Source organism: Ursus arctos, unplaced genomic scaffold (assembly GCF_023065955.2).
Source record: "Ursus arctos isolate Adak ecotype North America unplaced genomic scaffold, UrsArc2.0 scaffold_25, whole genome shotgun sequence".
NCBI classification, from domain to species: domain Eukaryota; kingdom Metazoa; phylum Chordata; class Mammalia; order Carnivora; family Ursidae; genus Ursus; species Ursus arctos.
This window is the reverse complement of record NW_026622930.1, coordinates 929,678-955,423: the sequence shown is the minus strand read 5'-3', so window position 1 is coordinate 955,423 and position 25,746 is coordinate 929,678. Positions and strand designations below refer to the sequence as shown.

Sequence of the window (25,746 nt, the reverse complement as noted above, 5' to 3'; positions counted from 1 at the left end):
TTGAATGTGTTTTAGAATTTAAAAAAGAAGAAGAGAGGAAAGAGGAAAATCCAAATGGCTCATAGGTGTTTGTCCCATCATATGGGGGACGTGACTCTGAGGAAGTAAGCTGGCCAGTGCTGGTTTAGATGGGTCCTCTGTGTGGCCATGAGCTTGCCTCTAGGAGGCTGCAAGAAGAGTGACCCTTCCCTTTCCACGGAAAGCCAGTGGCTCTGCTTGTGGCCTCCTGAGTTTTCCCTGTGACGAGGACACGTCAGTGTGGGGGTGCCACCGTAAGAAGCGTCTCTGAGCTGTGAGCAGCAAATGCCGGACTCACCCCCGGCCCCTGCTCAAACAAATTGTCTAGAAATAGGCATCGAGACGGCCCCGAGAAGCAAGAGACCCCATCCCAAATAAGGGCTGTGCAGGTATTCCTGATAATTAGTTTATTCAAAGCAAGATCCAGACAAGGCCTCCTGTTTGCAATTAGCTGATATATCCCTTAGGTTTTGTGGCTTTTTTAACTTTTCAAAAGTAACTTTTTAAAACTCACAGTAATATTCAGCCTGCCCCCATGTTTGTCTACAACCCAGACGTGCCTGTTACCCATCAGCCAGGCTCAGAACAGTGGACAGTCCCAGCATGCCCACACCACCATGGCTATCACCAGCCCTGCGCTGCTGACGTGTGCTTTCCAGAACGCCACGTTAGTGGACTAACGTGCAGGACCCAGCCTTTTGGTCTGGTTTCTCTTCCCGTGTGGGGTGTGTATGCACACCTGTGTGTGCGTGTGTGTCTGTGTGCATGTTTCTGCCGATGCTTTGGCCCTCTTGTCCCCCAGCAGGCCTTCTGGTGCAATGGGCCAGTTCCTTCATCTTCGCTCGAAGGGCGTCTCCAGGCTTGGGCAGCTGCGCGCAGCCAGCGTGAGCGTCCGTGTGTGAACACGTGCCGAGCAGTGCCGGTCTGGGCGGCATACGTGTGACCACATCTGGTGCCCTGTCACCCACCTCCTCACCAGCCACGGCCATCAGTGTGAGGTGGTGACTCCTGACCCCTGGTGGTTTGCAGCTGTGTCTGTTCATGTGCTAATTTACTGACCATGTGTCTTTTTACTGAAACATCTGCAAATCTTTTGTCTGTTTTTTAACTGGGTTCTTTATTTTCCTATTGTTGAGTTTGGAGTGTTCTTTATATATTCTGGATTAAAACCTTTGTCAGATATGCAGTTTGCAAGTATTTTCTCCCAGCCTTAGCTTCTCTGCCTTCTTTCAGGAAATCTTGATGAAGTCTGGCTTACCCGACTTCCCGCTTCTGTTCCTTACCTCGCTGCCTTGCCCTGTGGGCACCACACTCCACCCAAGTCTGGACGGCCTCCACCTTCCTTGGGTCTCCTTTTCAAAGTCCTTTCAGTTATCCTAGTTCCTTTGCCATTCCGTATAAACTTAAAAACCAGTTTATTGACATCCAAAAGCGTCGTGCTGGCATTTCACGAAGGAAGGCTGTACCTCTGGTCTGGGGACCACTAGTGCCCATGCGGGGGCTCCTCTCTCCACCTGCTCAGCCCTTCGCTGGCTCCTTCCGCTAGCTTGCAGATCCTGCACTGCTCTTGAATTCAGGTATTTTCCTCTTGTTTTGGAGTTACTATAACTGGAAGTTTTTAAAAACTGACTTGTAATCATTCATTGCTAGTGTGTAGAAATGGGACTACTTTTTATATGTCGAGTTTGTATCATATGATCTTGCTAATAAGCTCATTAGCTCTGGGGGCTGCTTTCACATTTTCCCACATTCCTTGGGGTATTCTGCATAAACTGTTACGTTGTCTGCAAAGAAGAGCTGTGTATTCCCTTTTCCTGTCTTATTGCACAGGGCAAGCCTTTAACTCTGTGCCTTGACGCAGGCGTGTGAGGGCACAGCTGTGCCTCCGGGGCCGGGGCGTGGGGGTCCATCCTGCTGCCAGCATGACATTGGCTGTTCAGGACGTTCCCTTCTGTCTCTGGTTCGCCAAGAGTTTTAATCACAAATGGGATTGAATTTTGTCAAGTTTTTTCAATCATTTGAGGAGATTTTATGATTTTTCTAATTTAGCCTGTTGATGGGGTGAATTTCACTGATTGATTTCAAATGTTGACCATCCTGGAACAAACCCCGCTTGGTCACGCTGTGCTAATCATTCCTTTTCATACATAATGAATTCAGTTTGCTAATATTTTGTTGTAGATCTTTACACCTATGTTCATAGAGGGATATTGGTCTATAGTTTTCTTTTTTGTATGTTTTTGTCTGGTGTTGGTATCAGGGTAATTCCTGACTCATAAGACGAGTTGAGAAGTATTCCTCCCTTTTCTGTTTTCTGGAAGATATTATGTAGAATTGGTGTGGTTTCATCCTTTGTTATCTGGTTAAATCCACATGGAGTTTTCTTTTTCAGAAGGTTTTAAACTATTAATTCGATTTCTTTGGTAGATCAGGCTGTTGAGATGATCTGTTCATCCCGGTGAGTCTGGCAGGTTGTGGCTCGGAGCCATTGTTTCATGTTGATGCATATTGTCACATTGTATCCAAGCTCCCAGCCCGACCTGCCGCTGCTGTCTGTAGCTTCCTCCTCTGTGCAACCTGCGTGATTTTCCTTTTTTCATTCCTGACATGGCTCATGTTGTCCTCTTCTTTTTTCTTTATTGGACTAGAGATTTTATCGATTTTATTGCTCTTCCCAAAGAACCAGTGTTGGGTTTTTTTTAATACTTTATTTTATATTTTATTTTTCTGTTATTTTTCTCTCTTCTGTTTCATGGTGTCTGTTTTTGTCTTTGTTGCTCCCTTGCTCCGCTCACTTTGGGTTCAGTGTGCTCCTTCCCTGGTGTCTTGAGGTGAAGCTCAGACTGTGAGCACACAGTAAGGGCTCGGCCGCCTTCCATGGGGCTCGAATTGTAGCTCACTTAGGATCGGCGCAAAGTATTTCTAGATCCTTGGAGTTTTTCTCCTGGGCCCGTGTGCTGCTTACTGGCCTGAGTGGTTGGTGTTTCTGGCCTTCTGTCTACTATTGATTATCTTTTGTTCGTTTGTTTGAAGTAGGCTCCACGCCCAACTTTGGGCTCGAACTCATGACCCCGGGATCGAGTCATGTGCTCTACTGCTCTGCCGACTGAGCCAGCCAGGCGCCCCTCTACTATTGATTTCTAGCTGAGTCCGTCGTCAGAGAACATACTTTACACAACTTCAGTTCCTCCTCTCCTCCTCCTCCTCCTCCCCCTCCTCCTCCTCCTCCTCCTCCTCCTCCTCCTCCTTCTTCTTCTTTTTATTATTTATTTATTAGAGAGAGAAAACACAGGAAAGTGGAGCTTTAGAGGGAGAGGCAGAAGCAGACCCCCCGCTGAGCAGGGAGCCCAGTGCAGGACTCGATCCCAGGACCCTGGGATCATGACTTGAACTGAAGGCAGACGCTTCACCGACTGAGCCCCCAGGCGCCCCACGACTTCAGTTCTTTTAAGTGTGCTGGTGCTCCTTTGTGGCTGGGACACGATTGGTCCCTGTGGATGCTGGCCCCTGCGATCCACCTTTCTCCATTTTCTTTCCTTCCCAGTTTGTCTCCTGCAGCGTCAGAGTGGCCTGATGGGCAGAGTGGGCTGGGCTTCCCCAGGGTACCCGCGTATCAGGGGGCTGTCAGGAACAATCCCGTTTGCCCCCAGCCTGGAGCTGTCTTGCTGCTCAAGTCAGGTGCCCTGCTGCCTGGGGAAGCCCTCGTGTCTGTCTCCTCGCTCCTCTGGGCTCAGTTGAGTGCACATGCACGTACTGTCACCGTCATCCTCCGTGTGGCCCCCAGTGCCGCATTGTGACAGGCTGGCGGTACGCCCAGGATGGGAGTTGGTGGTTTGTGCCGGCCTTAGTTTGTAAAGGTGACTGAGTGACAGTGCACAGCAGTCAGTGCCATTGACAGGAGAGTTTAATGTTCACCGTCCCCTAGAAACAGGAGGGACCATACAGAGGCCACAGGGAGACACCAGGGTCAGTCAGGGCAGAGGGACTGAGGGGAAGGCCCGGATCAGAGCCTTTACTGGGGTTTCCGTGGGAAAGGCACAGCATGGCAGGGCAAATGGCTTAGGATTGGCTAGTTGGAATCTTTCCAGTGGACCTTGAGGCACAAGGTCCCAGGGGCTGCCCCTAGTTGTCTGCTTCCTGGGCCCGGGTGTGTAGGACAGGGGGATATTAGGTTGGGCGCTGAGGGTTGAATAAGGAGGGGTTCAGGATATGGGCTTTGGATCCAGGGGAGATGTAAACAGTTCTGGCTGTCAGCTGGCCCTAGGAGTGGGCATCGAATAGACAAATACAGAATCTAATAAAACACAGAACAGTAGGATCTTCATTTCACGCCCAGAATGGCAATGGGGTCTCTGCACCATGCCCAGGATGGTAATGGGGTCTCCGTACAAAGCCCAGGATGCCGGTGGGGTCTCCGTACGAAGCCCAGGGTGGCGGTGGGATCTTCCTAGGGCTTGAGAAGGTGTGGGAGAGTGCGGTCTCTGCTGAGCAGACCTTTGCCCTTTGCAGGTTGTGCAGCCTGACCTTGAAGAAGCTGGTGGTGTTCAAGGAGCTGGAGAAGGAGCTCATCTCGGTGGTGATTGCCGTCAAGATGCAGGTGGGTGAGGATACCCTTGGCTGCCATCCCAGGGCAGTGAGTGTGACCTAGCATGAGAATGGGCACAGCCACACTGACAGCTGGACGCTTACCTGTGCAGGGGGCCAGGGAACCTGCTTCTGCCCAGGACGCAGGGGAGCCTCTGCCCTTGCTGGTTGACCTGGAAGATGGTCCTAATGCTCTGGCAGGATTGGAAACCCCCACCACCACCACCACCATACCCAGGGCACAGTCCTGTCCCTCGTGAAGGGCAGGCAGCCTGGTGTTTAGGAATGTGGTGGGAAGAGTGTGTAGGTCACTTGCAAATGGGCCTTCACAGAGCAGAATTGTGGCGCAGACCCTCCCTGCCCACCCCCACTCTCACCCAGCGCACGTGGCCCTTCTCTGCCAGCCCCTGACCCAGTGCTGGCCCAGCTGTGCTCACCTCTCTTCCCACGCCCCTCCCCGGGCCTCGCAGGTTCCTGCCTTAGAACAAACAGCCATGTTTCAGGAGGGCCTGACCCGCAGCTCCCCAGGGGGACAGCAGCCCCCAGCCCTCAGCACTGCCTGCACCCCTCGCCCAGCAGCCGTGGAGGAGGGGTCCTGCCGGCTGTGTGTGCTTCCTCGGCCTTTTCAGGGTCACCGGTTCCATGTCCACTTCCCGGGTTGGGAGGTGGCTCTCAGCCCTTGCTGCTCATGGCGCCTCCTGTGGCCCTTTGCAGATGTGCCCCCCCCCACGGGTTTGGGGTCCACTCCGCAGGTCCCTCCCTCCCCCATTGCCCCTGCAGCTGAGCCATGGGAGTATCAGTCCATGGCCTGCCAGGACCCCCCGACTGTCAGCCCCTCAGGACCGAGGTCTTGCTTCACCTTCGGTCCCAGGCTCCGGAGCCCATGTTTGCAGGCCAAGGGGGTGCCAGGGACCCGGCCTGCGGCTCCCAGTGCAGGTTCACCAGCGCTTGCTGGCTCGTGGATCTCCGGGCCATCAAGCCAGGCTCTCCTCCAAGCTGAGAGCTCAGCCACCGTGTTTTAAGTAAAGATCTGAAGAAACCCTTTCCTCCCTGAAGATGCTGCTGTAATTCATCATTGAAGCCAGGTGTGCACGGCTGCATGCCAGGACCATGGGGACGTGCCCCATGGGGGGCCAGCCTGTCCTGAGGCCGCCTGTGGCCCGGGCTGTGCTCTGGGACTCCTGGCAGGGAGGGCTCACGGTCTCGCCAGAGCTTCAGAGCAAGGTGGAGTTCGCCCATCCCTGACCTCTGAATCTGCACCGTTGACCTCTGACATGACTGGCCCCCCACTTTGGCCGCATTCCTGGAATCCCAACCCCTTCCCGTTGCCCGTCTCCATGGTCCTGCCCCAGACTCCACCATCTCCAGGACTCAGGCTCCGGGACCCACCTTACCTTTCCAGCTTACCCGAGTTCCCCCTTCCCTGGCCACCCGTTCCCGTGCCCCCCACCCCCGCACTGCCCCGAGCTCAGCATCTACCCTGGTGCCTGGCCTCACCTGCAGACCCCTAACTCCTGCCGCCTCTCTGGGCGTCATCTCCTGTTTGGGTCAGTTGCTGTCTGCCTGCTATGCCCCTGCATCGAGGAGTCAGCCCCCAGCTGGGCCGTCTTCCTCCGCCCTCCCTTGGCCTTCCCCGAGCCACGCTCCTGTGTCCTCAGCACCCCCTCCCCTGCTGAGGCCCTGCATCTTAGTTCCCAGAGGGAACGGGCCTGCCAGACTTCCCCACTGGCCTGGGCCTCTTCGCCTGTGCTCTTTGACCTCCTTCCCTTAGCAGAGGCCGGTCAGCTCAGGTCCTCTGAGGGATCTGGTGCAGAAGACGCCTGGAGGGCCACAGCCAGACCCCACACAGGGTGCCTGTCCCCAGAGCACCATGGGGCCCAGAGTGTGTCCACCGGGCGGTATGTCAGGATGCCAGAGTGGAGCCAGCTCCACACCTGTGCCCAGGACCCCTGCCCATCACTCCCATCAGCCCACACACCTGTGCTGTCCCTGTCCTGGACCCACACCCAGCTCCTGCCCTCAGTCACTGCTCTGCACCCTCATCTTGTCGGATGCCTCCGGAGCCCCCGGCCCCCGCACCCTGGTAGCCACTGGTCTTTGTGGCTCTGACTCCGACGGCTGTCGGTGTCCCGCACGCATGGGGCCGCACGGTGTTCATCCTGTGGAGTCCTGCCCCCAGCCTTCAGTCTCCGCTCCGTCCGTGTGGGGACAGCCATTTTTAAACCAGTTCTATGAGGAAATCTTTAATCCGTTTGGGGTTTATTTTGGTATAGGGTTTGAGGTGAGGGTCTGTAGGGTTTATACAGATGGTTTGTTACTCCTTATGTAGTGAGTAATTTTTCCTGGTCACTGAAGGCTCATTATGATGCAGTGGGCTCGTCGTCTTGGATGTATTTCTAGACTTCTCGTCTCCGTCCCTGCGACAGAGCAGTCATGCTGTAATTATGACACCTTTGTACCACATTTTGCCCTCTGGGGAGGCCATCACCCAGCCCCCGCACCCCAGCCTTGTCCCGTCACCCCCCGCACCCCACTGCTGCAATTTTGGTAGTTACATTAAATGTGGCAGCGAGCAATTTGGGTCATCTAGGGAGGACTTGGAGGGTCACAGGATGGGGACATTTTTAAGGCTCTGACCAATCTCCGCAAAGATGCTCTTGGGAATCCCGCCAGCTAATGACTCCCACTGCCTGCTCCGTGGCTCTTCACCCTGAGAGTTTGAGGGGAGCGGGTTTCACCGCGAGACACCCCCTTGTGAACGTGCATCGGTCTTGCTCTGTCCCAGGGCTCCAAACGGATCCTGCGGTCCCATGAGATTGTGCTGCCCCCCAGTGGACAAGTGGAGACCGACCTGGCGCTGACCTTCTCACTGCAGGTGGGCCTGGCATGTGGGGCTGGGGGCCGCGGCCCACCTTGCCCAGATCCTCTCCTTCCGTGGTGCTGTACTCCTAAGTGTTAGGAGACGTGCGTGCTCTATGAGATCACGTTTTCCCTCCCGCTCTTGTGCTGAGGAACGTAGTGAGGCCCAAACTCTCCCTCAAAAGGCCATTTCGAGGACGCCTGCCTGGCTCCGTCACAAGAGCATGTGACTCTTGATCTCGGGGTGGTGAGTTCAAGCCCCATGTGGGGTGTAGAGATCACTTAATTAAATAAACTTTTTTTTAAAAAGGCCATTTGGTTCCAGTGTTCAGAGAGGACGAGGAGGAACGTAGAGGACCCCAGTTTTGTAAGTTCTGACCCCTTGGAAGTATGTTGGGTGTGCCGGCAGTGCACAGGGGCTCTGTGCGGCTGGGACATGCCGCCCCCCCCTCCAGGTGAAACAGAAACTCCTCCCCCCGGGCCCTCCAGAGCCCAGGTCTGCGGGTAGGAGCAGGCCGGCCCCAACCGACCCGCAGGGCAGCCCCTCCTGCCTCTGTTCCTCTTCGCACAGTTGTTTTAAGGTGGGTGCTGTGTAGGGTCCGCAGATGTGCTTAACACACTTGCTTTAGAGACGAAGACTGAACGTAGTGTCGGCCCGAAGCTTCTCCTGCTGAGAGTGTAAGGCAGGGCTGTGGCTCAGCCGAGTCCGTGAGAACCCCGCCAGCTCCCGCCGCCCGCCCAGCAGCCTCTCTCGGCCCAGCTTGGCGGTGCCTGGGCCGAGGGCACATGACACGAGCTCTGGCGCCACCACGGGACCTTCTGTGGTTTCTGTGGAAGTTTTTTTTTGTGGGATCAGCTTTATCGGAGTGTCATTTACAAAACGTGCAGTTCACGGTCTTTGAGCGCTTGACAGCCACGCACCGGCGGCCTGCTTCCGTGCGTGTTAAGGGTTACTGTTACGAGCCTCTCGCAGAAGCCCCTGTCGTGCTCTGTTGGGGCATTGGACCAGCGCCACCTATGGGGTCACACCCTCTGCCGTCTGCGTCCTGGGCAGATGCGCTGGCTGACCCCATGGATGACCCAGAGGCCTTAGCCAGCTGCTCACGTCTGCCCGCAGCGGCTCTCCCTGTGTCCCAGACAGAGGCCCACGACGGCCCAGCGAGGAGTGAGCCTCAGGCTCGTTGGTGCTGGACTGGCGTGGCCACTGGGACAGATGGCAGCTGTGACCCCCCTTCTCTGCAGTACCCTCACTTCTTGAAGAGAGAAGGCAACAAGCTCCAGATCATGCTGCAGCGGAGAAAGCGCTACAAAAACCGAACCATCTTGGGCTACAAAACGCTGGCGGCCGGCTCCATCAACATGGCCGAGGTGAGCGCGTCCCCACTCAGCCAGAGGTCCCCTGTCGCGCCTTACTGACGGCCTGTGCGGCTGCCCTTTAGCCGCGGGTGCATTCTGGCCCAGCGTGGGTCCGTCCTGGGCCCTCCCAGGGAGAGCGTCCTCCTGGGACATCCGTGTCCCCTCCTGCGGGCCCTGGCCCGTGGGCTGCCTAGGCGGGCGACACGTGCTTGCTGTGGGTGGGGGCGGGGGGATGCGAGCGTGAGGAATTTCCCTGGTGGGGAAAGGAGGAGAAGTTCGTGGAAACGGATCTGACCGGCCGACACCAGCGTGTCTTGGAGGACCTAGCGTCCCAAGGTGTGGTTGGCGTGGGGTTCAGGAGGAGGAACTCAGACTCTCCCATGGGGCCTTCGGGAGCCATAGGATGGGCTCTGGGGAAGGGGCAGCTGAGGTCCCTCGTGTCCTTTGTGCTTTGGGGCCTTCGCCGTCATGGGGTCATTTTCCGGGCTGTGAGGCGACTGTGATGCTCGGGGATGCGGAGCTGTGCTGTGCCCACCTGCAGCAGGGCTGCCCCCACACCCCTCAGCCCTCTCCTCTGGCCCAGGACCCCCGTGCCCACGGCGCCCAGTCAAGCTGCAGGCCACCTCTTTCCCCTCAGACCCTACCTGCCTGACACTGTCGGCAGGCATCCTTCAGGCAGGTGGCCCAGGTGTGGAGGGTGTGAGGAGGGAGACCGTGCACCTGTCTGTCCAGCTCCGCACACGCACGGCACAGGGGTGCGTCTGGGTGCTGGCTAACCTTCCTAATTTCGTTTCTGAGATGGTAGTGGTTGCGGATGTTACCTTTCTCAAAAATTTAATTTTTGTATTGGACTCAAGAGTTGGCACCCCGAATCAGGTTCCCAAAATTAAAAATAACCAGGTCCGTGAAATCCCAGCATCTGGTTTTGGTCAGATGACCCCAAAGGCAGCTTCTGGCATGCAGAGGCTCGACCTCCAGGACGCGTGGGGGTGCACGGGGGCGCGTGTCCCTGTCCCTGGTCTGCTGGAAATTTCTCACCACCGGAATGGCTCCAAGGACTCACTGGCCCAGTGGGCCGCCCCAGTGGTTGTTGGCTGTGCCACACAAGACCCCAGCCTGTGCTGGTGGCCGGTCCTCCGTGGTCCCTGGACGCGGATCCCGGGGCTTGGTGGCCCAGAGCCATAGCCTCACACACAGTCTGCTCCTGCCACAGCCTCTGGACAGGCGGGCTCAGACCCTCCCCTCCTTGACGGCCTTCAGTCCCCAGTGGCTGAGCCTGGCACTGACCCCCGAGTCTTGGCCAGCGTCCTCCTGCCCGACGGACCCGTTCCCGTGCACCCAGAAGGGGGCGCTGCTGGGCCCTGGCCCGCACCCCGGCGCCCTCTAGAGCTGAGCCCTGCCCCCAGGTGATGCAGCTCCCCTCCGAGGGCGGCCAGGTGCTCAGCCTCTGCAGCAGCGTCAAGGAGGCCTCGGTCAAGGTGGCCGAGATCTGGATCTTCTCCCTGTCCAGCCAGCCCATTGACCACGAGGACAGCGCCATGCAGGCAGGGCCCAAGGCCAAGTCTGCAGGTGAGTGCCGCTGTCGATGGCCTCCGCTTTGCTGCCTCCTGGCCCCCTTCCTGCCGGGTTTGAGAAGCTGGGGAGGGACCAGGAGGGTTTATGGGTTTCTCTCTGGGCTCCAACCCCACAAGCAGCATTGTGCGTGCTCTGGGAGCCGGGGCTCCAGGTGTGCGAGCTCAGCCACAGGCAGGAGGTCATGGGCTTGATGGCAGTGCCCTCCAAGGTCTGGGCACAGGTCCTGGCATGGCTGTCGCCACCATCATGATGGGGACTGCTGTCCCCCTGAGGTGTGAGAGGGCACACAGGGGACCCAGCTGGGCATGAGATCCAGGCTGAAGCGTCTGAGGTCTGTAGGGGCCACCGTGGGAGTGGAGAAGCGCAGCCCTACCCCATCCCCGAAGTCTGCCTGCTGGGGCTGGACACGGCTGCCCACGTGGGTCCAGGGGACCCATCCTCTGGCCGCCACCTCATTGCCAGGACACCAGTCGGAATGTCCAGGTGCTCCCCCTTCCGTTTGCTCATTCTACAGAGAACTACTCCGAGGAGGAGTATGAGAGCTTCTCCTCTGAGCAGGAGGCCAGCGACGATGCCGTACAAGGGCAGGTAACCTCGGGCGCAGTGCGTGGGGCTGAGCGGCCACGTGGGCTCCTGGCGGCCGCGTGGCCCCAAGACACTCTGGGTGTGGATGGGGCGTGGACGGCCAGCGACCCCCCCCCCACGCTGCTGGTATGAGGGTGGTGCCAAGGGGGGGGTGGAGGCTGGGAGCCGGCCCCCCACGTGCTGCGGGCACATGCCTCCCGCCCCGGGGTCCTGCCATGCGCCCGCAGATGCTCTGGGGGTGCCCTCTGCCAGCCCCTGTGCTTGTCTCCCCAGGACTTGGACGAGGAGGACTTCGATGTGGGGAAACCCAAGAAGCAGCGGCGATCGATAGTAAGAACGGCGTCCATGACCAGGGTCGGTGGAAACTGGTTTTACTAACACTGGGGAAGGGCGGGCTGGGGGGTGGGGGCCCAGATTGGGCGTTGGGACGTGAGGCAGCCGTCCAGGACCCCTCCAGGGCCCAGCCTCTTCGGTGGGGCGTGAAGGCAGGGAGACTCCACAGCCTTGTGCTGGCGGGCAGGCCAGCGTCCACCCGCGGGAGCTTCACCGGTGGGGTCCTTGTGCTCTTCCGGGGCGGCCGCCCCTGGCCCAGGGGGCAAGGGATGAGGTGGAACAGCGGCCATCCTGCTCAACCGCTCCACGAGCAGAGCTGGGGAGGGTGTCCCCCTCCTGCATGTGCCCAGACAGGCCCCGTGCGAAGCCAGTCCCTCGTGTCAGCTTAGCCTCTGGCCCACCCAGCACGGGGGCCCCGGGCTCTCCAGCTCCTCCTCTGGGAGGAAAGCTCCAGGCAGAGGCCTTAGCCCGGCACAGAGCGCCCACCACTGGGCACAGAGCCCCGGGAGAGTTCCCACGTCCAAGCTGCTCCTGGGCGCATGGCCACGGCCCCAGGCCCGGGCTGCACAGTGGGTGGCCGTGGAACCTTTGGGGCACAAGCCCAGCCCCAGAAACCTCTGCCCCTCCTCTACTGGGAGGCTCAGCAGGTCGAGCATGGCAGCGCCTGTGTGAGCCTCAGTTCCAGGCCCAAGGGCCTGACGCCTGTGGAGCGGAGTGGGGGACCTCGAGGGTGGCTGGGGGCAGCTGCCTCACTCAGTGGCCAGAGCTCAGGCTCTGAGGCCCAGGGCAGCGCTGGGCACAGTGGCGCTTGGGCTCCCTGCTGAGCCCTTGCCACGCTCCTGCCCGCCGTGTGCCCACCCCTGAGTCCCGCTGGGGTGAGGTGGTGCCTCGGGCGAGGGCCGGCAGCCTTACTTACGGGGCGGTCTCTGCAGGAAGGGGTAGTGCGCACCCTCCCTCCGGCTCCTCCCCGGGTCTGGCCCCCAGTCCAGCCGCAGCTGTGGTGTCGAGTGCTTGTAAAGGGGTTGGGCTCCCGTGAGCCCGCGGGGACTGTGCCTCCCTCCCGCCAAGCCTGCCGCGTCCTTCTGAGGGAAGCCGCCCCTTGCGTCCTGATTCTGTCCTGCTTGTCTTGCAGCAACAAAACTTCAAGCAGAAGGTCGTGGCGTTGCTGCGGCGGTTCAAAGTGTCGGACGAGGTGAGCGACCCCGCCTGGACCGCCAGGCCCACGGCGTCCTGTGAGACCAGGGCTCTCAGGCACCTGGGCCTCGTCCTGGCTCTGCCGCTGACCATCCTGTGGCCCTCAGGACACCATGTCCTTGTCCACGAGAGCGGGCAGTCCCACCCCCGGGGCGCCTCGAGGGCCAAGCCGAGGCCGCCAGCGTGTGTCTGGAATCGCAGCCCCATGAACAGCCCGGGAGGGAGGCTGGATGTCGTTTGGGGGTGTGACCATGCATTTTGTGTTTTGTGCTGTTTCTGAGTGGAGTGTATTTTAGGGCAGTTCTCGGCGTGTGGCAGATGGTGGTCTCTGCGTGCCCGCGTCGCCGCACGTGCGGCCCCCACCGACGCGCTCTGACCTGCGGGCTCCTGCCTTAGCTGTGTTCTCCCCAGATTTGTGGGGATGCGCTTGCGTACCTTTTATAACCACAAGGAAATACCTCGGTTTTCCTTTTAACGGGGATGGAGGAGAGTTAGTCCACAGGTCCTGTAGCCACCCGGGAGGGGGGCGTGTAAGTGTCCACGTGTCACCGCCACACGTGGCCGTGGCTGCACGGAAAGCGATGGCCGTCCGTCCACACATGTGATGGGGTCTCACGGGGGTGGCAGCAGCCGGGCGGCTCTTCTCAGATGCCGGCGCTAGAAACAGACCCGACTCGGCCTCAGTTCCCCCACATCCGTCTACAGCCTCAGTAGGATCCCTGTCAGATTCCCCAGCTGCCTGTCTGCAGACCGCGCGTCCCCTGACTTGCCGGAAATTCAAGGGACCCACAATAAACAACACAATCTTGGAAAAGTGCAAAGTGGAAGGCCTCACACTTTCTAATTTCAGAACTTTCTAAGAGGTACAGTAATCAAGACCGTATGAGAGATCAGTGGGACCAGAAATAAATCCTTCTTCTACTTGTGGTCAATTTCCAACAAGCATGCCAAGGTCGTTCAGTGGGGGAAAGTGGGCTTTGGGACAGATAACGATGGTACAGCCAGACGGCCACACGCGAGAGAACCTGACACCATGTGCAAAAGTGACTCCAAACGGATCAAGACCTAAACGTAAGCGCTTACGCTTTGAAACTCAGGAGAGTGATCTTGGCCCCGGGGGCCGGGCCGTGTGGCTTAGACAGGACACCAGACGCACAAGCCGCCAGAGGAAACGGGCAAGTCAGACCACGTCAAAGCGTGAACACGTCTGTGCTCCGAACACCATCGGGAAGGTGAACGGATGGCTGTCATGTAGAAGGTCCTGGCAAATCGTAGACCCCGTGAGGGACCCGGGCCACAGGACAGAAGGCACCTTTGCAACCCCAAATAAAGAGACAGTCGGGATGAGAGATGAATGGTCTAGGTCAAGAGCTGGTCAGAGGCTCAGACTAGAGGGTTTCTCTGAGGAGGAGCCTGAATGGCCAGCAAGCCCCTGAGAGCCGTGGGCAACCTCCCGGGGCCGCAGACGGTAGCCGTGACCTCGCAGGACAGAGCGGAGGTGCCGACGGGGGGCAGCCAGACCTGCAGTGTTGGCGGGAACGCCCCGCGGGGCAGCCGCTACGGAAGACAGCACCTCCAAGTGTCAACTTCACGCTTAACCGGCGACCCCCCGGCAATCCCACGTATGGCTGTCGCCGCGCGAGATCCAGGACGTCCACACAGACTGAGGGGCAGACAGTCCCAAGAGTTTCATCTGCGGCAGCAAAGCCTGCAGCGTCCATCTTCTGGCAGCTGGCTAGACCCAGGCCGCGTTCAGGGCGGGCGGGTGGGCGGGCCGTGAGGAGGAGTTGTCGATGGGACAAACAGCACGGCCGCCTCTTGATACACGTGCCTGAGTGGGAGGAGCCCACGCGGAGGGCTCCATAGTGTGTGACCATTTCTGTGACGTTCTGGAGGAGGCCCACCGCATGGGGACGGAAGTCAGTTCAGGGCTGGGAGGAAGAGAGGGGACGGTGAGACGTGGGGAGGCCCTGGGGAGGGAGGCATTCCAAGCCCTGACCGGTGCGGGCCTGTCCCAGGTGGCGCTCCTGCCCTGCACTCCTGCCGTGCGTTTCTCTGTTGAAGCACGAGTCACGAGGGGCAGAATGGCCATGCTGTGCCTGGCACCTGGTGACCGGAGGTCCCAGAGGTCACCCCGGTGTCTGGCAGAACTGGGCTGGTGGCTTCATGTCCTCTTCCTGTCTGTCCTGCCAAGGGGACCCCCCAGGCCAGCCCTCACACATCTGACCTCACTGTAGGTCCTGGATTCAGAGCAGGACCCTGCAGAACACGTCCCCGAGGCAGAGGAGGACCTGGACCTTCTGTACGACACGCTGGACATGGAGAACCCCAGCGACAGTGGCCCGGACCTGGAGGACGACGACAGTGTCCTCAGCACCCCCAAGCCAAAGCTCCGGTGAGCACATGTGCCACCTCCGTCTGCCGCCCGGCCCCAGGCCCCAGTGGGCACCCCCATGCCATCCCACGTGTTGCAGGGGCCACAGGGAAGTGTGCACTTGGGAACATGGGCTCTGGGTCAGGGAGGAGGGGGAAACATGCGTCCTAGCAGGTGGCCGGAGTCTGCGGTCTTTGTGGAGGGAGAGAAGTAGCAAAGTGACAGGGTCACGTCTGCATTCTGGAAAGATCTCTCTGGAATCCACTGGGAGCGTGAACACAGGAGACCTGTTAGGAGGCATTGGGGTCGCCCCTGCCAGAGGCCAGGGTGTCAGAGACGGAGGGGCGAGAGCTCTTGGGTGGGGAATGTCGTCGGGGGTCTTCCCAGGGTCTTGGCTGAGCCAAGTGAGGTGCCTGTCACAGGAGGAGGTGGCCAGCGGTGTGGGGCCGTGGGACTCTTCTGTGCACTGGGGAGACGGCGAGCTGGGAACCACAGAGCATCCCTGCCACACAGGTGGGGGCAGTGAGCAGTGCTGGTGCCTGTCCCCGAGGAGCCAGGTGTCAGCCTGGCTGGGGCAGAGAGGGCAGGAGGCCCCAGGACCGAACAGCGTGTGGCTGCCAAGTGGGGGCCGTATTGGAGTCCAGAAGATCTGTGGCATTTTAGCTTCGCTTTTTGAATGTGTGTTTTTTTATTTGAGTCAGAGAGAGCTGAGCAGGGTGGGGGGGCAGAGGGAGAAGCAGACCCCCTGCTGAGCAGGGAGCCCCACGCAGGATCAATCCCAGGACCCTGAGATCATGACCTGAGCGGAAGGCAGACGCTTCACCGACTGAGCCCCCCAGGCGTCCTCTTAACTCTTCGATATAAGTCAGTGGGACAGAGACGCATATGGGGAGGGTGGGCTTTCTGTGCGGTCGCCGACCCTCCAGCCCGCCCAGCCGTGGCCAGTTACTGTCCCGTTGTGGGGACACCCATGGCATCTGTGGGCTCTGGTCCAGGTGTTGGCCACTGGCCTTCGCTGCAGATGCAGCTCGGGGGGTCCACTTACAGGCTCAGCCCACCGCGAGTCTTGCTTGCTGCCCCCCCATCGAGGTGCCTTGGGCTCTGCTTCCAGCCTTCAGCTGGAACACCCGGGTCTCTGCTTCTGTCCCTCATGTGGTCACCTTGGCTGCCGGCTGACCTGTCTGTCGCCCTTGCCGCTGGCTGCACCTGCAGAGCTGGTCGTGGGCCAGCTGGTGCTCACAGTCCGGGGGTGCGCATGGGCCTCTCCGGCCCTGGTCCTGCCCTCGTATTTCCCTGTCCCTTGGTGGCTCTGTCACCTGTCCCTGCATGAGCCCCACGCACCATTTCAGCCTGAAATGTGTTCTGAGTCTCTGAGTCTGAGATCCCCCACCTCTGCTCAGCTGTCTGCTGGGGGCAGGGCGTTTGGTCTGGCTGGCCCGGAGTCACTGGACCCTGCTGCTGGCACCCTCGTGGCAGTCTTGAGCGTGCTCCTGTGTGGCCGCCAGCCACCCATCCCAGGGTGAAGGCCAGGAGTGGGTGGGTTCAGGGACGCAGGTTGTCTCCAGCGGATGTTGGAGCCGGTGGGGAGCCGAGAAGGGCTGCAGGTTGCATGGCACTCAGTGTCCTCCCCTGGGCCGTGGTTCCCCTGCCGCTTCCCAACCCCGCCCCCGGTCCTGCATGGCCGGCAGACCCCACGAGCACAGTTGCTGAGCCTTTAGTGTGGGGAGGGTCCTGGCGAATGACCTGTCTCCGTCCCCACACCCAGGCCCTACTTCGAAGGGCTGTCACACTCCAGCTCGCAGACGGAAATTGGGAGTATCCACAGCGTCCGGAGCCACAAGGAACCTCCGAGTCCGGTGAGCAGGCCGGACCGGCAGCCCCTCCCTCCTGATGGGACCTCAGGCAAGGGCTGGGCCGTCCTGAGGGTCCTGTCTCTCCGGGTCACTCAGTGTTGCTTATACTCAGTGTTACGTTGTGCTCCTGGGTCTGCGTGTGGCGGGAATCTCCCTGCCCAATGCCACGTGACTGTCACGGGGTGACGCTGCGCCCGAGGTCAAAGAGAGCCCCGGCCAGTCTTCGCAGGCTGCCTCCAAGCCCAGATCCCCCTCCCCAGAGGTGAGCCAGCCTCGTGCCCACCATTGAACACATCCTGATTCCCATCTTGTCCTCGCAGGCGGACGTGCCCGAGAAGACTCGGGCCCTGGGAGGCAAGCAGCCAAGCGACAGCGTCTCGGACACGGTGACCCACGTGAGCAGGCGCGGGACACGTGCATTTGGTCAAGCACAGAGCCCACTTACACACGGCCTTAGGGCAGGCCTTGACACGAGGGTCTTAGCTCACACCCCCCAGGACCGGTGCACAGAACCACAATGAGGGCCCCCTTGGGTTCACTCCCACCCCGAGGGATGGTCAGGGCCCCCTTGGACTCACCCCCCACCTTGGGGGATGGTCAGGGTCCCCCGGAGTCACCCTAGTTCTGGGAGGACAGGAGGTGTCCCCCTGCTTTGCTGCCAGCGCAGACCCTGTGAACACTAGGGTTGACGCCTATTGCCCTCGTTGGGGTTCTCAAGGAAGGTGTCCTGGGCCACAGAGCAGGTTTTAGGGAGGTTTGGGGGAGGCTTGGTGCGTCTCCCCTGGCAGCCAGGACCAGGACCCCTGTGGTTGGAATGGAGGTCAGCTCGGCTCCCCAGGGGAGTGTGTGTCTGTGTCCCATGTGAAGAGCTGTCAGCCCGAAACTAGGCTACACGCCCCGGCCAAACCAGGGGCTCCTCAGGCTTGAGACCGTGGTCCTCGAGAAGAGGCCCCCAGGATGTGCTTTGCCATTGGGCCCCTTCTCTGCCTCTCAGAGCACACCCGCCCCCGGGGAGCAGCCCGCGCAGCCGGAGGACAGCCTGGAGGTGGAGACCCCCACTCTGGACGTCTTCACCGAGAAGCTGCCGCCCAGCGGGCGCATCACCAAGACGGAGTCCCTTGTCATCCCGTCCACCAGGTGAGGGGACGCTCTGGGAGGCTGCCGGCCAGGCACTGCCCACGTGGGCCAGCGCAGCGGGCAGGGCCCCGTCTGAATGGATGACAATCACTTGGAAGCACGGAGATTTCGGGGCCCGCCCTGGAGGCCCACATGGGACCCCCCATACATAACCCTGTGTGTAGCTAGCTGCCAGCAGGCCTTTGGGGGCTGAGGTGTGGCCCCTGCTGCCCATCTCATGGTTTCCTGCCCCTGGCTCCGTTCGCTGGCACCTCGTGGACCGGCGTAGCCCTGGGTGCCAGTGTGGGAGGGGCATGGCCAGCTGGGCCCAGAGCCCAGTGTGGTCAGGCACAGCGGCCCCCGGGCAGTGCTGCTGGGTCCAGCCAGGACCCTACCCCTCACGGTGGTCATCACAGAGGTGAGGGCCTGGGTGGCCAGGGCCTGGCAGCTTCCCCATGGAGGACTGTCCCACAGCGTCTCTGTGTGTCCCCACTGCCATCTCGGTCAGTCAGAGGGTCATCTCTGAGCCCCTCCTTGGACGTGCTTTCCGACCCATCTCGTCTTCACCTCCCTTGGGCACCTGGCCAAACTCCCAGCGCCCTCTGTGCCGCCACACGTGGCCACGTGCTGCCACTGCCGCCGCGACCTGCATTCCTACCCCGAGACCCGCTGGGCTGGGGCCTTCTGCAGGGGGACAGTGGAGCTGGTGTGGGTGCCCTGCCCCCGCCTGGGGCCGTGGTTCCATGCCACCGGCACTCACGTGTTGTATCAGGCTTATGCCCGCCTTGAAAGTGCATGTGCCAAGTGTGGACGTGGCCTGCACGTCAGCCCGTGGCCCCACAGAGGAGCCCGCACTGCCTGCCACCTGCCCGGCCACCCTATGTGAATCCACCACCGCCCCTGCCACTGAGCAGCCCCCTTCCCTGGGGCAGTGAGCATGCGGGCCTGCCCCAGCCTGCCCTGCTTCCCTGCAGGTCCGAGGGAAAGCAGGCTGGCCGCCGGGGCCGGAGCACGTCCCTGAAGGAGCGGCAGCCCGCTAGGCCACAGAATGAACGGGCCAACAGTCTGGACAATGAGCGCTGCCCGGACACAAGGAGCCAGCTGCAGGTGCGTGCTCCAGGAGAGGTCACGGGCAAAGGCCATGGCTGCCCAGAACTGACCCACTGCTGGAAGCTTGGGGGGAGGCAGTCTGGCCACCTCGTGGGCTGTGATGGTGCCACCACGCCTTCAGGCCAGTGACTTCTGTCTAGTGCAAAGAAAGCTGAGGTCCTGAGCAAGAACAGGGCCGGCCTCTCCTGCCCACTGCTGGGTGGCTGCTGGGGAGCAAGGGGGGGTCAGCTGGGCAGGTGAGGGGCTGCAGCAACCCCTCCCACCAGCATGGATGGGCCTTGTGTCTCCAGATCCCCAGGAAGACCGTATATGACCAGTTAAACCACATCCTCATCTCTGATGACCAGCTCCCTGAAAACATCATTCTCGTCAACACCTCTGACTGGCAGGGGCAGGTGGGGAGGGGCCAGGTGTCCTCCCTGCAGTGGGGAGTGGGGGGGTTCCTCCCTGCTGGGGGAGTGGGGGGGGTTCCTCCCCACTGGGCGAGTGGGGGGGTTCCTCCCCGCTGGGGGAGTGGGGGGTTCCTCCCCCGCTGGGGAGTGGGGGGGGTCCTCCCTGCTGGCGCGGCGTGGCGGCGCTGGCGGGAGGCTGGCTGGAGTGCTGAGGCTCACCACGCGCGCTCGCCCCCAGTTCCTGTCGGAGGTCCTGCAGAGGCACACGCTGCCCGTGGTGTGCACGTGCTCCGCGGCTGATGTCCAGGCAGCCTTCAGCACCATCGTCTCGAGGATACAGAGATAGTGAGTCCAGCTGCCGCGTGGGGTCTGTCGGGGTCCCTGCTGCCCGGCCTCGCCTGTGGCTGTCCCGGGGGCGGTGGCGGATTCCAGATGTGCCCACCCACAGGCTGCCCACAGCCCCGTCTTCTGTCCAGATCTGGGCGGTTCCTGCGACGCAGGGGGCTTCCTGGGTGAGGCCCCGTCCCCTGCCCAAGGCTGCTGTCGTCTGGTGGGGACCTGGGTGTTGGTGGCCCTCCGGGGTCGTGAGCGCACAGCCGTTGCCCGAGCAGGGCTCCGCGGCACCGGGCTCAGCCCGTCCTGGCGCTGGGGCCTGCTCGGGCGGCAAGGACGGCATCTGTCCCCTCTCTGTCCTGCCCTCGGGGCCACAGCTGCAACTGCAACTCCCAGCCGCCGCCGCCCGTGAAGATCGCCGTGGCAGGAGCGCAGCACTACCTCAGCGCCGTCCTGCGGCTCTTCGTGGAGCAGCTGTCCCACAAGACCCCCGACTGGCTGGGCTACATGCGCTTTCTCATCATCCCGCTGGGTGAGGGCTCTCGCGCAGGAAGAGGCGTGGAGCACTCACCGCCCGCGCTGGGCACCCCTCGCGCTGGCCCAGCGCTCCATGGCCGGCCAGCTTGATGCTGTTGTCAGAAGCAAACCAGGGGTGCTTGCGAGTCCTTGCGAATTACCAAACCCCATGTAACGTGGCCCTGCACCTATGGACTCGCACCTTTGTTCCTGGGAGGTGCTGGGTCACAGGGGACAGAATCGCTGGCGCCCGAGCACCATTTGGTCTGCAGGGCGCACCGGGCACAGCGGCGCCTCCATCCACCGGGAGCAGGGAGGGGCTTGGAGGGGCCACAGAGCGGGTCCGCAGGGGAGGTGCGGCAGGCTCTGCAGCCTGACACTCTCCCCTCGGCTCGCAGGCTCCCACCCCGTGGCCAGGTACCTGGGCTCTGTGGACTACCGCTACAACAACTTCTTCCAGGACCTGGCCTGGAGAGACCTGTTCAACAAGCTGGAGGCCCAGAGCACCGGTGAGGCCTGGGGCCGGCCGGCCAGGAAAGGCTGCCCTGGGATCCCTGCCGCCATGAGAGCTGGCTGGCCACTGGGGCCCCAGGCGAGGGCTCCCAGGGATTCAGAGAAGCTGTGGAGGCAGAGGGGCCCCTCCGCCGCCCCCAGCATTGCCACTGCTCCGGGGCTGGGTCCTGGGCGGCCCTGGGGGCAGCACATGGGGTGGAAGGGGAGTGTGGCACTCACGGACCCTGCCTGGCCTTCTCGTGCAGCGCAGGACACGCCCGACATTGTGTCAAGGATCACACAGTACATCGCAGGTGCCAACTGTGCCCACCAGCTGCCCATCGCGGAGGCCATGCTGACCTACAAGCAGAAGAGGTACCTCACTGGGCCCCGGGCAGGGCAGGGTGTGGGGCAGGGCGGGGGCACCAGCTCCACGCCGCAGGAGCAGGCCGCCCACAGCTACTGTCCCCCTGTGGGCCTCCCTGCCCACTGCTGGTCTCAGAGCCTTCAGGCAGCACCTGGGGCGGGGGGCTCCTTGGGACGGAGATCAGGGACAAACCTGGTTGGCCAAGGGACAGAACCCGAGCTGGGCTTGGGGGGAACACTGTGAGCGGGACTGGCAGCCCCAGGTCTTCCTCTGAGTAGAAGGAGCTGGTAAAGTTTTCTCTGTTTTGTATGTTGGAATTTCCCATAATAAAGATTAAGGGAACACCTGTTAACGGTCCCCTCCCAGCAGTGACCTGCTCATGGGAACGCAGGCCCAGGCTCCCTGAACCTCCTGGGCCTCCCGGGCCCGGAGACACGTTCTCACCCTGACCCCGGGCAGGACAGCGGGCAGGAGTGGGGGCCGCTCCCGAGGCCAGGTGGAGGTCTGGCTGCCAGGCCTGCGAGGGCAGAGGGCCAGTGCAGGGAGGGCGGGCTGGAGGGACCAGGCCAGTCGGAGGAGGCAACGCATCTCTGCTCCCGTCTGCGGGACGCCCCCCGGCTCTCCCAGTGTGGGAGATAGGAAATTCAGGGGGCGTGTCTGGTCCAGCGGCTGGTCCAGCTCAACGCGCCGGTCTCCTGTGCGACAGCCATGCTGGCCCCGAGCCGGAAGCTGGGCGGCGATGCCACGCCGGGACATGCGTCCTGAGCACGTAATAACATGTCTGTGTTTTCTCTTTTGGTGGCTTTCTGAAAAGGAAAAAGAACTTTCATTTTGACTTTACCCTCAGGTACCACTGTCCCTGGGTCTGCGCCCCCGTGTCCCCAGGCTGGTCTTTAGGGCTGTTTAGCAGTATGAGCAGGTCAGGCAGGCCCCTCCAGCTGAGCGTCGGGTGGGTGGGCGCCCCAAGCCAGGTGCTGTCCGGCCCCCGCCCAGGTCGAAGGGCTGGATGTCACAGCGGGCAGGCTGTCCTCTGTCCATCGCAGTCCAGAGTTTGAGTTGAGGAAGCAGCCAAGCTGAGCTCCTCTGTGAGTGTCTGTCTCTGAAGCCCTGGGCAGCGCGTCTCACAGGAGAAGCAGGTGCTTGGGTCCCGCTGGCCACTCATGCCCCACTGGTCGTGTGTGGACTTTGGTCCCAGCACGTTGTACAGCTGACCCGGCTCCGGGGCTCGGCACCTCACAAGGGCCTCACTGCTGCTGATTCTCCGTGCGGGGGTGTGCGGGCCAAAGGGTGGGGGGCCCGCCGGATGGCACGCACTCCGAGCCTGGCTCTGGGCCCCACGCCCGGGGTTACAGAGAGCGGCAGAGAGCGTTTCCCAGCTCAGTTTCTTGGCTCAACTGGACAGGCGGCCAGACCGCTAAGACCCCCACGTGCAGTGAAGGGCTTTTCACCCCCTGGCGGGTCCACCCTTGGAGACCTGCACGTTGGGAACCACATTCCGGGCCGCCCCCAGAGCTGCCCTTTCGTTTGGGGTTCCCCTTTCCTGTCCTGGCAGCCTGCCTGCCAGTGTCCCCCCTCAGGGCACTGCTCCACCCAGGGTCGCCAGGCCCCAGGCAGCATCCTTGCGGGACGCTGGGACAGACCAGGAGCAGGGGTCGCGCTCCTCCATGGTCCTGCTAAACAAGCCTTTGTGAGCTAAAGAAAGACCAGCCGTGGTGTGTCCCGTGACTGCTCGAGCCGCCCCGGGCGCCGTGCTGCGGATGCCTGCAGCCCGCTTTGCTGCCTGGCACCAGCCTCTCGTCTCTCCAGCCAGGGCTTAAGGGGACCCTGGCCCTCGTCCCGTGCCTCCTGCCTCCACCTCTGCGTCACAGCGGTGACACCAGCACCTGGGGCATGGCCCCAGGGAGGCCCAGTGTGTTGGCCACCCTTAGAGCCCGGGACCAGGAGGTCAGCAGGTCACCTCTGTCTGCTTGGCAGAGGACAGAGGGTTCAGGAGACCCAGGAGAGGGTGGGCAGTGGACATGGCCCTTGGGGTCCCGTCTCCCCCTGCCCCCTGTGAGAGCACCTGCAGGGAGGGTCTACGCTTCATGCAGCTCCTGGCCTGACGTCAGGCCACACCAGCTCCCTGGGGGCGCCTGGGGGCGGGGGGAGGGGGGACGTCCAGGGCACTAGGCCCTCACACCCCCAGCTCCGTGCTCCCAGTGTTGAGCTGAGGCACGTCTGTGCTTTCCCCACGTGGTCTCATGAGCCAGAGGCCCAGGGGCCCCCACCACGGAGCCACATGCATGAGCCTTAGGGGTTCTGTCCCGCCCACAACGTGTGTTCCCTCTGCGTCCAGAGTTTAGGTGGTGAGGTCTCAGCGGCAAGCCGGTGTCACCCCTGTCCCGCTGGGCGCGTGTCGAGTGCTGAATGTTGTCTGCATGGCCAGAGGCTCCGCTTGGCTTCTCAGAGTCCGGCAGCACCCCTGTGTGGTGGCCCCCCCAAGCCCTCGTCTGCCTCCCTGCGTGCTGCTCGTGGGGAGGGTCCTGGGGCCTGTGTGGGTTGGAACCTCCCCTGCCCTGGGCTGGGGGCCCCATGAGGACCTCGCATGCGAAAGCCTGCCTGGGCACAGGGTGCCAATTGCTGTGTTATCTGTGGATAACCTCTGTTCCCCTCAGGTCAGAAAGGCTGGGGATTTGGCCATTTTCAGCATGACGGCCCAAATCTGTAGGTTCTTTTATCCAAAAACATTTGCCAGGTCCTCCTCAGAGGTGTGATGGGCGGTGCTGGGGCAGAGGCCATGGGTCCCCATGTCCAGGTGGCATCCAGGGGCCTGCCAGCCGCTGTGTCTTCCTGTGGGTGGTGCCACCAGGCGAGGACAGCGCCTCCTGCTGGGATGGCCTTGGGTGCCCCGGGTGCGTTCTGTGCTGTCCGGGCGCACATTTCCTGGGGGGTGCTGGCCAGGCACCTGCCTCCATCCCCACAAGAGCAGGGCTGGAACTGCTGCCGGCCCCTGGGGGGGGGTGCTGCCCAGGCTTCTCCCCGAGTGGCCTTGTGCCTGGGGGCACCATCCTAGCCAACACGGCACAGCAGAGCCCAGCAGAAGACTAGCTCTGTGACGTCAAGCCCCGGCGTTCTGCGTTCGGGGACGGGAGGCAGAAGCAGAGCTGGGAGGACGGCCTGAGAACCAGGGAAGCCGGGGCAAGTCACAGGGGGCCCAGGGGGCCCAGGACTGGCCCTGCCGCTGGATTTCCCCAAAGGCCAGGAGATGCTCTTACAGGCAGCAGGGGAGCCTGGTGCCCGAGCACCCCGTCCCCCACCAGGAGAGCCACTCAGGCCCCACCCCGGCCCCGAGGTGGAGACCAGTCATTGCAGAGCCAGCTGCAGAGATGAGCTGCAGGACTGGCCTGGCCCACGGAGCTCAGACGGTGGTTTGTGTCCCCTTGGCTGCTGCCCACATCCCCCTGCCCGCAAGGGCCCTCTGACATGGAGGCCTTCACCAGCGATCCTACTGAAGCCGAGCTCTGCTAAAAGATACGCGGTGCCCAGTCCAGACAGAACCTCACGGCCGCCAGCGCTGGCTGGCCGCCTACAGCAGCACGGCCCCAAAGCCTCAGTCTCACCTTCAGGCTGCTCTTGGGGTGGCATTCTGCCAAAGCGTAGTGTGTGCACCCCATCCCCGAGGCCTGAGGCCCGGGAACCGCCCCTGCCCCATCTCTGGCTGGCAGAGAGAGAAAACTGGACACCTGGGAGAAAACCACACCCTGGCTTTCGGTCACCCCTGATTGCTGGAGGAAGCCCAGACTGTCCCCTGGGGGGTCCTGGGGCACGTGCAGCAAGCTGTTGTCTTGGGGCTGAGTGGAAACGGAGGCCTGCAGAGCTAGCAGAAAGGCAGTCGGGCCTGGACACCAGGCCCCTGGGCTGGAGAAGCTGGGCTTCTGCATGGCTTCCCACAGGTCTCTTGACCTCAGCTGCAGAGAGCTGAGCTGAGGGTTGGAGGGCCAGGCCAGGCACTGCAGGGGTGGGTGTGGGCATGGCCTGGGTGGCGTGAGGCCCTGGATGCTGTCTGCCTGGTGGAGTGAGAGGTAACTGTCTGTGTTTCTTGTCCTTAGCCCTGATGAAGAGTCCTCTCAGAAGTTCATTCCCTTCGTAGGGGTGAGTACTTCTCTGGTGGGGCTCTGGCCTGACCCGAGGCATTCCTCCCACGTGGCTGGCTTTACGATCAGCCTCTAAACTGTCTTTTATAATGTCTGGTTTTGCATTAACTTGATATGTTCACCAATTTGAGCTGAGGACTCCTTTAAATCACCCCCCCCATCTCAAAGTTCATTGTTTCCTTCCCATGTTGAGTAGGGCTAGGCCCAGAGGTGGTGACTGCCCCCAGCTATGCTCGGGGCTGACAGGTGCACACGGACCACTCACCTGGAGGCGAGGGCTCAGTGCTCAGCACGTCCTGGGCACACGGGCTGTCAGACTCCGCGGTGGGTGGGCGCCCAAGGTCAGCAGGGTCTCGGGACAGGTCCCACCGGGATGGGGCAAAGGGGCGCTTCTGTTCCTTAGGACAGGAAGGGGTGCCTCCCATGCCAGCCTGCTCAGCTGGGAGTGTGGTTTATAAATTGGGACATTTGTCTTTCTCCCACGGCTGAGGATTAACAGCTGCTCCGTGCCGGCTGGGCCACTGCCCCAAGTTTTCCTAGCCAAGCCAGGAACCTC

The 25,746-nt window shown here is 61.5% G+C and overlaps 1 protein-coding gene across 9 annotated transcripts in view; it reads left to right on the top strand.

The window, feature by feature from the left end:
• PACS2 (phosphofurin acidic cluster sorting protein 2) overlaps window positions 1–25,746 on the top strand; it is a 54,492-nt gene that overhangs the window by 25,024 nt on the left and 3,722 nt on the right. For 2 of the 9 annotated variants that reach the window (XM_044389935.3, XM_048219964.2), the window contains exons 2-21: window positions 4,528–4,615; window positions 7,388–7,477; window positions 7,772–7,828; window positions 8,704–8,829; window positions 10,224–10,386; window positions 10,907–10,980; window positions 11,251–11,331; window positions 12,443–12,502; window positions 14,742–14,899; window positions 16,644–16,734; window positions 17,052–17,126; window positions 17,726–17,868; window positions 18,822–18,954; window positions 19,248–19,352; window positions 19,588–19,694; window positions 20,060–20,214; window positions 20,597–20,707; window positions 20,957–21,065; window positions 21,872–21,904; window positions 25,146–25,188. In XM_044389935.3, the coding sequence (XP_044245870.2) occupies window positions 4,528–4,615; window positions 7,388–7,477; window positions 7,772–7,828; window positions 8,704–8,829; window positions 10,224–10,386; window positions 10,907–10,980; window positions 11,251–11,331; window positions 12,443–12,502; window positions 14,742–14,899; window positions 16,644–16,734; window positions 17,052–17,126; window positions 17,726–17,868; window positions 18,822–18,954; window positions 19,248–19,352; window positions 19,588–19,694; window positions 20,060–20,214; window positions 20,597–20,707; window positions 20,957–21,065; window positions 21,872–21,904; window positions 25,146–25,188 (2,002 nt within the window). The remainder of the gene's footprint in view (window positions 1–4,527; window positions 4,616–7,387; window positions 7,478–7,771; window positions 7,829–8,703; window positions 8,830–10,223; window positions 10,387–10,906; window positions 10,981–11,250; window positions 11,332–12,442; window positions 12,503–14,741; window positions 14,900–16,643; window positions 16,735–17,051; window positions 17,127–17,725; window positions 17,869–18,821; window positions 18,955–19,247; window positions 19,353–19,587; window positions 19,695–20,059; window positions 20,215–20,596; window positions 20,708–20,956; window positions 21,066–21,871; window positions 21,905–25,145; window positions 25,189–25,746) is intronic. The other 7 variants (XM_044389936.3, XM_048219963.2, XM_048219962.2 and 4 more) reach the window with 7 other exon arrangements.